The 12,380-nt window shown below is 41.7% G+C and overlaps 1 protein-coding gene across 1 annotated transcript; it reads right to left on the bottom strand.

Moving 5' to 3' along the window:
• Positions 1–236: 236 nt before the first annotated feature.
• Positions 237–12,112, bottom strand: LOC108427618 (Krueppel-like factor 15). Its single transcript, XM_017697894.2, has 3 exons — positions 11,929–12,112; positions 8,414–9,921; positions 237–2,327 (listed from the first exon to the last, which is right to left on the bottom strand). The coding sequence occupies exons 2-3, from the start codon at positions 9,739–9,741 to the stop codon at positions 2,159–2,161; spliced, it is 1,497 nt and encodes a 498-aa protein (XP_017553383.1). The 5' UTR covers positions 9,742–9,921; positions 11,929–12,112; the 3' UTR covers positions 237–2,158.
• Between the last annotated feature and the right edge of the window lie 268 nt (positions 12,113–12,380).

The raw sequence follows: 12,380 nt of genomic DNA, 5'->3' as shown, positions 1-12,380 counted from the left end.
ACTAGCAGTACTTCAGTGTGTTCAGTGTGACTGAAACCAAACATGCAAACTTCCTATTTGAAATCTTTAAGTTGTATTCAAAGTGGCAGCCTTCAAGATGTTAAAGGCACAGATATTAGTCTAATGGTAATAATGAGACCAATGTAGCATTAAGCATCTTACAGTTACTTGCATGGTTCTCTGTATTTATAATCTTTCCATTACAAAACCAAAATCATCAAGCAAAGACATTTATGTACATTTCCATGTTTTATTTGTAAATGGATTTTGTGTACAAGGGAAAAATATATATATTTATATGTACTGAAACATAACTATATACACATTAAGGATTACACTAGAAATCTTCACAACCACAGACATTTTCTTTTTTATTTTGATTGCCTTTTCTTTCTCTCTCGCTCTCCTTTAGAATCATTCAGGTACGGATGAAGCTATGTACATGTCCCTTTTATTTACATACATTCATAGGATGTGGCTTAAAACACCTGTGCATCAACAAGCATTTATAAAGTTTAGTCTATGAATGGAAGGAATGCCGTGATGCATATACATAAACTGTGTCCCTTGATCAGACAGAGAACATATGTGTGACACATAAGGAAGCAAATATCCGCAACACATGATTTGAAGTCCTTAGAATAATAACAAACTCTACTCATGGCCTCAGTACTGCCACTGTTTTGCCTGCAACCACCTCTACAGGCTTGTTCTTCTGACTCAACCTTACAAGCAAACATGAACCAACCCAGATAAGTGCTGTTGTGTAATATTTGGCTAGTACAGTACATAATTCTCACAATGTAATACCAAATGTAACCATAATTGAAAGTTACAGCAACGTTAGGATGGTCATACTCAAGTTTGTATGAAAAGGGGGTTGTACTGGTTAGCACAGCATTGACTTTGCTTACCCAATGACAGACTATGGTAGTACAATGATATGTGAGGAATCCAGTAACAGGTGTTTAGGGTTCTGAGGCAGATTTTGTGTCACTGAAAGTTAAAAAAAAAATAAACAGGAAGAGAGGACTCTCAGCTCAAAAGCTCAGGCAAAAGGCTCCAATATGCTTACAAAATGTCAAGCAAGTTCATTCTCATCTATTATCACTGATGTGTGCCACCACTCAAACTCATCACACAGCAGCTGCAAATACAAGCTGCATCATATGTGACTTACATTACACAGAGTAATACATTGAATTTACATGATTCAAATGTGGACACTGTTTCACATGAACAAAATATATCAACACTGTTTTGTTGTTCAGTTGACTTACTTTTGGCAACACTGAGGTAATATATTTTATTTATGCATAATGTTAGACACATCATATACTCATTTGAATTAAGCAAATTCAATGCACCACTTTTTTCAGTGTATATCCCCCTTAGATCATGATAACGTAAATTAGGTGGTCCTAGCTTTATAGGTCATCCCCCAAGTCCACCTACACCACCCACCCCACCCCCACCCGGACCCAGACCACACCTGAGATAAGGCCTTTGTGGTCACCTAAGGCCAAAGAGCATTACAAGCAGAGCCATTAAAAGCCAACACTAACAAAAATGCAAACACCATCTTACAAAACACCTCGCATTAAAAGCAATATGAGATAAAAAAAAGTCAACACCGATTGAAGGCATACATATAAACATGTACAATCAACACTGTGCACATTTTAGTTTTGTTGCGTTACAGTTTTTTTGCATTTCTATTGTCGTTCCGCAGTTCTTACACAAAACTTACATAAAGTTAGAGTCATGTACAAAAGTGTCCCCATAGCTTATTCGGATAGACTGATCCCTAGTAGCAGTTTCTGTCTCAATTCCAGTCCCATCTTCTTAGTATTCCAAACAAAGTATAGCACCAAATGTGACAACATGTTGCCAATGTTTTGCCACCATGCTTAAAACACTATAAATATTAGGAAAAAGGAGAAAGCACTGTGTATACGTGCACTGTGTTCTGTGGAAGGCAGTTAAATACATGCTCAGGCCTGATACATCTTCCATCAGTCACCTCACATCTACACACGTATGTTGAGTTGTGTGTACATTTTCACAAAAACATAACACACACACACACACACACACAGAGTTGTGTCTTCCAGCCTTCCATTTTGTCCATAGGTAAGTCTTAATTAGGACTGGCTCATCAGGCAGTAGGACGGACTGTCCGGCTGCTTCGGGGAAAGCGGTGGACTTTGATGTGCTTCGACAGGTGGTCGCTGCGGGCGAACTTCTTCTCACACACGGGACACTGGTAAGGCTTCACACCAGAATGGGACCGCCGGTGACGCGACAGCTCATCTGAGCGGGAAAACCTGGAGTGGGCACAGAGACAAGGATTAGAATATGACAGTCACATAGGATTGTAACTAGGAAAGCCTCCTATCTCAAAATCAACTCTGCAAATCTGAAAAAGTGGGCTGGGGCCAATGAGGACTGGTTTGAGAACCACTCTTTAACTTGTCCATTTACACAGATAACAGTATTTTGAGATGCCAATCTGTAGCTATAAGGGTCCATGACTTGTTAGCTACATTAGCTTCATTGCTCCTATGCAATTACTGAAGAAGCAAACTTTGGACACCAAACATACCCTGGGTGCTCAACGCTTAAGGTAATTGGAAGCAACTGGAATATTGTACATCTGCTGATCTCCATTGCAGTGTATAAGTACATAGGCCACACTCTCTGGTGCAAAGCAACACTGGACAGCAGGTCTCATGCTATCTCTGTGGTTGCAGATGATAGCAGACTGCATGCATTCTAACAGGCCTGGAGCAAAATGCTGATTTCATAAAATTAATCACCAGCATACCTATTCAGTGAGCTATCACTATCGCTGCTCATCATCTGTGTTTGCCTGGGACCAGCACTTGGCACTCAGCTGTTTAAAGCTCAGAACTAAGTAAGCTGATAAGGTGAACTGTGCAGACAGCAGCTACAGCCTCTGGCATTGAACTCAACATATATGATAAGGCTAAATGTATTTTACAGTGTAGGGTGCTGTAAAGGGTTGGGTAATTGTGAAAGGCCTTACATAACCATAAATGTAAAACTATGGCAGAGAGTCTTGAAGGTTAAAAACAAACATACAATCATTATAGTACTCAGAAGCAGTAGGGCATGAGATCAGTATAGAAATGAAAAAAATATATATATAAAATTGTAAAAAAAAATCAGGCTGCAAAATAACTGTTACTGCTGTTTTAGCTATGTGATATATCTTTATCCATTTTTAGAAATAAGAAAGTCAATTTGGGACGACATAATATCGGCTATAAATTTCCATTACTTGTTAGCTACATTAGCCTAGTAGCTCCAGTGCAAAACTAAAGAAGCAAACTTTAGATGCCAAACACATCTCAGCTGATTACATTTTGAGGTAAGAGGAAAACTATGTAAATTTGATTGTGTCAGATTTTGCATATAGTAATTACGGAACCATATAACCATGTAGTGTACCACATACCACTACACATTACTGTACAGTCAAGATACAAGATACTAACTCAATATGGGAGAAACTCTTGTAGGTATATCTTTCAGATATATCACAGTGACTCAGTGTCAAAACAGCTCACCCAAAGTCGATTATCTTGACGACTGCACATTTTACCATTATTCCTAGCCTAGAATATTCATGCACCGCCTTTCATAGGATCAGCAAAATTCACCTGCTCAGAAGTCTAAAAGCACAATTTCATCTCTGTGAGGATGCAGTCTGCCTTACTTTTATGGAGAAAGTAAGCCAGCAAGTTCATAATGACACACAGCATTATAACTGTTTTATGACATAGAGTTTCAAAATCAATTTTATAAACACTATTTCTGCTATCTATACCAATAACAGTAAAATACAACATAAAATAACTGCCACGTAACATTGCTGTCATACAAAATTGCGTAATTTAAAAATGGCAGTTGCATGTGTACTCTTTTTAGGATTTCATAATAAGTGGACCAATAGAAATGGTCCTGAATTACTTCGAATAAAGTCCTGTTAAACACACAGACATTATTGTTAAGAACATTGTCTGTGTTTTCTATAAAGTTATTACTTATGAGATACAACATTTGGCTACAACTACATAAAACAGTGTATAATACTGGTGGAACTCTGTCCTGAAGTAAGTCTTTTTGTTTGCATCTGTAATGTTTAAGGTTAGCTTCTGTTAAAGAAAATGATTTTTAAACGAGTATTACCGGCCATTGTGTCTACTGGCAGTGAGCTGTCATGGTTCTGCTGAAAACCTGCACAGCCTAGTCATTTCTGACAGGAAACTGTTTCTAGAAAATTCCTTCCTCGAGAGCAGAGTGGAATTTTGGGCTTTGCAGCTTTTCTGTGTTCCAGTGGAGTCTGCATGCCAAGAGGCCCTCTCAGAAATGTGTGAGTGTTTGAGAGAGAGAGAGAGAGAGAGAGAGAGAGAGACTGTTCCTAGAGGGAACACAAATATGTGCATGTGTGTGTCTGTGTTTTCCAAGCTAGTGTGCACTGATATTCCCAAGTGGAGGCTTAGGGACCATAAGATAATTACCAGAACATTCCCTCATATTACTCATGCAAAGCCATTCTCACCACTTCAGTCCTTAACTGCAAATAATAAGAATGCAATAGAAACAAATACATGTAATTCCTGCATATACCAACAGAATTGTAATGTAAAGATGGGAATACACTTCAATATCCGTATTATATTATAGAAATATACATTATGCTCTATTCATCCAAAATATCCAGATATTCCTTCTAATTCAGCTACTTTAAAGTACACCCATTTCTTACAAAGGCATTCAGTGGTGCACACCCATCATGTATAATCTCCATCAAAAAGCATCTGCAAGAGAATGGGACACTAGAGCCACCACTCTCAAATCCAAATGTCGGCTAGAGGGGTATAAAGCCCCCCAGCACTGGGCTGTGGAGCAACACAACTCTCTGGAGTGATGGAGCTCAATCTAGTACCTCTGGGATGAGTTGAAATGATGTTCATAATCCAGAACTAATCATCTAACATCATTATCTGACCTCACCAATGCTCTTGTGCCTGAATTCAATCAAATCCTCATACCCTTATTAGAAATTTCAACTCCGCATTTAACCCATCTGTGAAGTGAAACACCACATACACACTAGGGGGCAGTGAGCACACTTGCCCGGAGCGGTGGGCAGCCCAATCCGCAGCGCCCGGGGAGCAGTTGGGGGTTAGGTGTCTTGCTCAAGGACACCTCAGTCATGTGCTGTCGGCTCTGGGGATCGAACCGGCGACCTTCCGGTCATGAGGCTGGATCCCTAACCTCCAGCCCACGACTGCCCCCTATTAATGCCACTGATTTCAGAGGAAATGTTAAATGATCAGGTGTCTACAAACTTTTGGACATACAATGTATAATGCTTCTTTATCTCTGCTTCAGTGTTTGAACAGTTACTCAAAAAAAGAAATCCATTATAAATGACTGTTTCTCTAAAGTTGTAATGGGATTACTTTACAGATTACTTCCCAGAAAAAAGTAATCTTACTACTCATTACTTAACTTCTGGGTTACTCTTCAAAACTTACACGAATACACTAACTGGAAAGTAAAAGGATATAAAATACCACATGAGACAAGATGTGTGTGTGTGTGTGAGAGAGAGAGAGAGAGAGAGAGAGAGAGAGAGAGAGTGCTCAGGAGCAGGAGGCGTTCCACTCTCACAGTCATGGTAACTATTCAGTACAGGCTCTTTGTCTTTCTACACCACCGGCCAGTTTTTAACCTGAAACAGAGGCCCTTGCAACCCCCCCCCCCCCCCCCCCCCCCCCCAACACACACACACACACACACAATTTTTGTTTTGTTCTCTCTAATCTAAAGTCTCTCTTTTGTCTTTTGCACAGAAACTCTTTTGTTTGCCAAAGATTCATGGCCTGGAAAACAACCCGTTTCCTGCTGTCCATTCAAATTATGTGCACACACACATACACACACCCACACACACTATTTACCTCACCCCTCCCAGAACGGTCAGTGTTTCCACCTTCTCTCAGTGAAGCGCAGGTACAGGGTTAGTTTCGTCAACTAGCTACCATCATACAACTCACATTAAAATAATGATATGAACATCTAGGACATCATTACAACTGACAGATAAACAGCCCTGGTGTCTGTGTGTGTGTGTGTGTGGGGGGGGGGGGGGGGGGGGGGGGGGGGGGGGGGGGGGGGGGGGGGGGGGGGGGGGGGGGGGGTTGAAATTGTTTCTAATTGAGTTCTCATGGTTGGTGCTTGTCAGACCTGGCTAGCTGCCAGATTGTCACTGGAACAGAGAAAGAGAATGAGAGAGAGAGGGAGAGAGAGAATGAAAGAGAGAAAAGAGAGAGAGGAAGGGGCAAAAGTTGATTCAACTCTTTTTTTTATACTGTTCCCCTTTTTATTACTAGCAAAGATTTTCTTTCCTACCCTTATTTATGTTTAAGTGTTTACCTGTTGACTGCCTCAGCAACAATATATTTTGTTACATGCCAATAGAGAGAGAGATTAAAGAGGCAGAGTGAGAAAAGAGAGAGTGAGTGTGTGAAGAGTGTGATCCATAACTGAGAGAGACAGAGAGAGAGAGAGAGAGATTGCTCCTGCAGTGACGGTGCTGTCTTCTAGAAGGTTCTGTTTTTCTGTGTGTGAAATAAAAGAGGAAAAGCCTTGGAACAGTTTCTCTCTCTCAGTAGTTGTGTCTGAGCTTGTCCCTTACTCTTCTCTGGTCACATCTGTTCCTCCACAGAAATAAGATAATTACGTATGAGATTGCAGAGCTTCACACATAGACACACAAACACCTGCCTTTATTAACATGTCATATAACCTGATTCTGAAATTTCAATAAAACACATCTGTCTATTTATCTCTCTAACCTGAAATGAAGAGTAAAAGCTCAACCTGAAATGCGTTTGAAGGCTTATTGTTAATTAGATTTTTTTCCCATAAAGTGGTTTACCTCACACATTCTTGGGTTTTGGGTGTAACCCTTTTCAGCTGGATACTAATACTGTTTCAACAACACTTCCAAGCCCTGAACACACCAACAGCAACAAAGACAATGTATCTATTACTTTAAGACACACAGCCTAGCTGTCCACTCTCAACACACATGTGACTTCGGGCCACATGCTGTGCCTCCGTTTCAATTTACACTCTGGAAAATGGAAATATCAGCCCTGCCAGACATCCTCAACCTATGCTGTATTTGTGTGTGTGTTTTATATATATATATGTATGTGTGTGTGTGTGTGTGTGTGTGTGTGTGTGTGTGTGTGTGTGTGTGTGTGTGTGGTAACTTTACAGGACAAATTCAATTTACATACAATGTAAAGGGCAACAGGTATTATGTCCAAAACATGAAAAAATGGAGATAATGAAGGTCTTGTCCTTGTATCTCACAGCAGCGGTATATATAATGTGTGTGTGTATATATCACTGACAGAACAAAACCTTTCCATTTTATATAGTAGTTTTTCTCTGATCTTCTGATCTGCAGAAAAATGTCTTGCTTTCTTCTGCATCTTCACACTCAATCTGTCTATATCTATACTGGATCCATCTGTTTATCCATTGTCTATTCCATCCCCTGATCCACCCACCCATCCCATGTCACTGTCTTTCTATTCTATTCTTCAGTCTTCCTATTTCAGTGAATAAATGCGAAATACTGCCTTCTCATTTCATCTCTGGTTGGTTGTCTTAATTTTCACTTCTAGAAAACAGTGGAAGATTTACATAAAACACTCTTTAAACAAGTCCTATTATTATTCCTTATGAATTTCTATATACATTTTCTGTATTACTTTAGAATACAGCACATTTGTGGTACTTTGAACTTTGTACTCTGTGAGCTTTGAAGATAAAAAAGAGAACCCACAAAAGAGAGTTCTATAAAAGTGACGTCTGCTGCATAGCCATGTAGACCAGAGGCTGAATATTTTTCTAATACTGTTTAAATCTTCCTGAATGTCAAACATCATGACAAAAGAGTAGTTCACTTGAAAGATTTCAGATATGTCTGGGGAACAATGCATACTATATTAGTCTGCACACATAACGGTATCACTGCAAATAAAAGAGATGGGTGTGTTTTCTTGTGTGCGATCCAAAGATCCAATGACCTGGAAGGGACTGTGGCTCCTTTCAAAAAATCTCATGCAAATTCAACTTGTGCCTTGTACTGCCAAAGATAACTGAAGTAGAACTAACATACTACCAAAGTTTGTCAGCAGCTGACAAATTCAATAATGATCTACAAAGGAGATCTGTCTCTTGTGGCCAATAAACTGACTATTGTTAGTTACAAGCACATATTTCAGGATCATTTGCAATAGCACTTCAGTTACTATCTTTCCAACCCCTCAATATCCCTTTAACATAAATGCACACTCACTTCCATCTACAGCCAGGCCAGTTACAGACAAACGGCTTCTCTCCAGTATGTCTCCTCAGGTGAGCTTTCAGATGGCTGCTCTTGGTGTACATCTTGGCACAGCCTGGGAAGTTGCACTTGTGCATTTTGATAAGATCTGCCACTGGATTCTTCTGGAACTTCTGAGTTCCTCCAACTATTAGTCCATCTTGGATGCTACCCAAGGCCACACCATCCCCAACACTCCCAGCCGGCTTTGCCGCAATTGGCACCGGTGCTATCCGCACAAATTTAGATGCACAATTAAGACTGACAGCTGTTGAAACTGAAGAGGCGGAAGTGGGAAGAAACTGAGGGACCAGTGCGAAGGTCTGCCCCTGGATGTTCAGCAGCAACTGAGCAATTTTGATGTCTGCAGCTGGAGACTGAGTTGTTGGGGAAAGAGTGGCAGGCCCAGTAGGTCCCTGGTTCTCCTGTTTGAGCTGAACTGGTTGAATTTGGAGAATTACAGGCATCCTAGTATTCCCACTATTACTACTGCTTACACTGGCATTAGTGCCATTCTCTGTGGACACAGGTGTACTTTGGGCCTCCTTCTTGATCATATCCTGTGCCTGAGTGCCAATTTCTGGAGTACTTGGGGCATTCAGCATGCTTTTGGTCTCACTGGCAAAGCCAGAGCTGAGTGGATGCTCAGCCACTGGCACAGTTTGGTCAGAATTATGCTGAGACCCAACAGTGCTTGTCTCTGACACCCTGGGTGAGGCTTCTTCCATGGCTTCCACTCCCATTGCCATTCCCAGGTCAAGCTCCAGCTCCAACCCTAAGGGGAAGCCTCCTTCTCTGGGTTCATGTTTGAGGGACACCACTCCACTCATGTTCTCTTCAAGGAACTCCTCAATCTCCTCCAGAGTTGGTTGAAAAGGCTCAACAGATGATTCCATGTTTGACAAGGACCAAATCGGAAATTCAAAGTTCTCTTCCTTCACATCGTCCTTACGTGAGTCCCAGAGAATGCTCGCTAAAGTAGTCGGGGTTACAGTGCTCGTTCCCGCATTGCCACCATTTCCCAATGAAGCCTGGGCCAGCAGGAAGTTGAGAATGCTATCCTGGCTCTCAGCGCTGGATGTGCTGCCATAGCTGGAGCTAAGGACTTGGGAATCTGGTGAAGAGCAGGAACGCAGACTTGATGCGTCACTGAGGTCATCCTCTGAGAATGGCGAAGGCATCACCTGATAGCCCCCCAAGTCTGACACCATGTCCGAAAGGTGGTGAACAACTGGTGAGGCAGGGTCAATGCTGCCGTAAGACAAAAAGTTCTCTTCAATCGAGAGAAAGTGATCCACCATTCCCTGGATCTCCCCTATTATCCAGATATGTGAGCTAGTCCAGTTTTTGTAAATTGTAGATCCCTGCTTCACTGGTTATCCATTAGACTATGGAGAAGTCATGCTGTTTCTCTCACAACAAGAAAGAGGAGGCAAGTTTTTGCTTTTCTTATACAAGGAAGGTTCATATCGAGGTTGCACCTACACCCAGAGAGTAAAAAGAAGGTCAGATACTTTTTAACATTTTCTCAGTTGCAAAATGATAAATGATTTTTGATATTTTGATGAAATTTTTTATGCTACCCACAAAAAATCCACTCACATTTTACTCATCTGTCTTTAAGTTGATAAGACAATGTGCCAGCAGATCAATGAACTGGCCTACCAGTAACTGGTTATTAAGTGCAGCTTCATCAGCTTCCTCACAATGTCATAATATTGCACTGGGGGGGCTTTGTTCAGGCACACAATATTCAAGTATGTAATATATATATAACTCTGTGTGTTTCCAATCCAGAACAACACATGGAGGCAGCATGAAGACAGTGTTCCTAAAGACCACATGCCTTCAGCACTCTTATTTCAAACAGTCACCATAATTGAAAATAACTTGTATTAGATCACATATTGGTAACTACAACAGACATAAACATTGTGGCCAAGTGTCTCTAGATAAGGGCTGCCCAAGTGTGGTTGTTGGGCCTAAAGTTGGCTTATGAGGAGCTGGCAATTGATTTGCCCCACCAAATAGTTACCCTAACCCACCGCAACCCAAAAGACGAACAAATACACTTTTACATTACTGCCTATACAATTTAAACAATTGAAAATTTAGATTTTTTGGAGTAATAACATAGTTATTGTGATGGTGTAGTAGTGTATAACTTCACGTAATATTTAAAAAATTAATACGGGTGAATGATAAACCATTTCTGTGGTGCTGTAATATATATATATATATATCTATATATATCTATATATCTATATATATATATACATATATATATATATATATATATATATATATATAATATGATATATAATATGAATATTAAACCTCAAAACCCAGATTTAAAACATACTTACCTTAGTGTTTGTATACTGTTTTGTCTTTCTGGCCCTCAAACATTGCACTTTGGCCCCTCAAGACAAAAATCTGTGCACCCCTACTCTAGAGACTTGATAACAGGCGCGGTTGACTTTGTATTAATAACAGGTCTACACACTTAAGTCACTAACAGAAGCTACCATGTCGTAATGTTGCATAACGTGCAGTTTCGCGTCATTTTTCCAGCCATTTTCTTACACAAACATTCGCAGAAACGTCTAATATCCAAACAGACCTGGATGAACGGTTTCTACAGTAGGTTACAGCGCTGGAGCTGTTGAATCACTAGAACGCTCTACACACGCGCCCCTCAACGACGGCCAGCGTAGTTTATTTTCCAGCGCACAGTGACCGACAGTAACCTCCGCGCGCCACTCACAAACTGTCAACATGATTAACATGAAAGAGCGCGCGACGCACAGGGCGCTTTTAACAGCCGCGCGCGCCACGCAGACAAGCAAAAAGGCGTTACATTTGCTTCAGTCAGCGAGACCAACAGTTCAGCCGTGTCTTGGCCAGTCTTTCTAATCGATAACCGATAATCGCCCATTATTTCCTTTGCTCTACTTAATTAACACGTTATTACACACCACTTACGTTATATATGTATGAACACAACAGTATTCATAAAGCTGGAGCTACTACACTGATAGGAGTCTTAATTTTGCACGCATGTGCACATGCATGTTCGAATAATTTGTTTATATCGTGCGCCTGCTGCCTTTTTCTCGTGCTGTGCAAATGCTTGTAAAAATTTCGCGTGAAAATGTCCTCCCTCTGCCGCGTGGCGACTTGTTTTCTGTCGTCCTAATCTCGACGGAACGTCACATTTCCTTCTCTATAAGTCTTTGAATCTGAACGTGTATTTTTGTCGATAGGAATTTAGTAAGAACGGCGCGTGTCTCACGCCGCCGTCGCGAGGCGCCTGGGTGAAGGTGAACGCGTGAAAGGGGCTCGAGCTCGATTTCACGTAAACATGTTTTCGTCTCAGGCAGCGCGTGTGCTGCTGCAACAGAGCACCGTGGACGCGCACGCCCATGCTCTCGCGCAAGACCGTGCCAAGTTCAAGTGTGGAGCAGCGAAAAGCGCGAGGGTCTTACCTGTTTGTCTCCAAGAAAAGCATGAGGGCATCCGAAGAGACCGTCGCGACTGAGCTCGCGCTCCTCGGTGTTAAGAAAGAGTACAGCGCGCTCGTAATGAGTAGCTCGCCCTCGAGCCACGTCGCGCCGTGTTGCCACAGACTGGTCTGCTCCACACTGCACGCTGGTTGTACTATATCTGGGTCACGTGACTCCCCTCAGTGTGTTTGTGGAGGCGAGAATGAGAGGCAGGCTGCGAAGGCTCGTCCCGATGGCGCGCTCTCATTGGTCCGCTGCCGTGCCTGGGTGGGCGGGTCTCCTCTGCTGTCGTCAGCCAGAGGGGCTCCTGCATGTGTGTGTGTTTGCGGAGATGTGTGTGTGTGTGTGTGTGTGCGTGTGCGCGTGAATGCTGGGTAGAGAGGAAAAGGCAGTTTCCATCTTTTCCTTCCCCTCTTTATCTGCCCGTTGCACAA

The sequence above is a fragment of the Pygocentrus nattereri genome, chromosome 26 (genome assembly GCF_015220715.1).
Source record: "Pygocentrus nattereri isolate fPygNat1 chromosome 26, fPygNat1.pri, whole genome shotgun sequence".
Classification (NCBI taxonomy): domain Eukaryota; kingdom Metazoa; phylum Chordata; class Actinopteri; order Characiformes; family Serrasalmidae; genus Pygocentrus; species Pygocentrus nattereri.
This window is presented reverse-complemented; position numbering and strand designations above follow the sequence as displayed.

Bases quoted from the DNA above. Each gene is read 5' to 3' on its own strand.
- LOC108427618 (XM_017697894.2), bottom strand. From the start codon at position 9,741: ATGGTGGATCACTTTCTCTCGATTGAAGAGAACTTTTTGTCTTACGGC. The intron at 2,328-8,413 runs GTGAGTGTGCAT...TGCCCACTCCAG, and splicing joins TGGCCTGGCTGTAGATGGAA to GTTTTCCCGCTCAGATGAGC.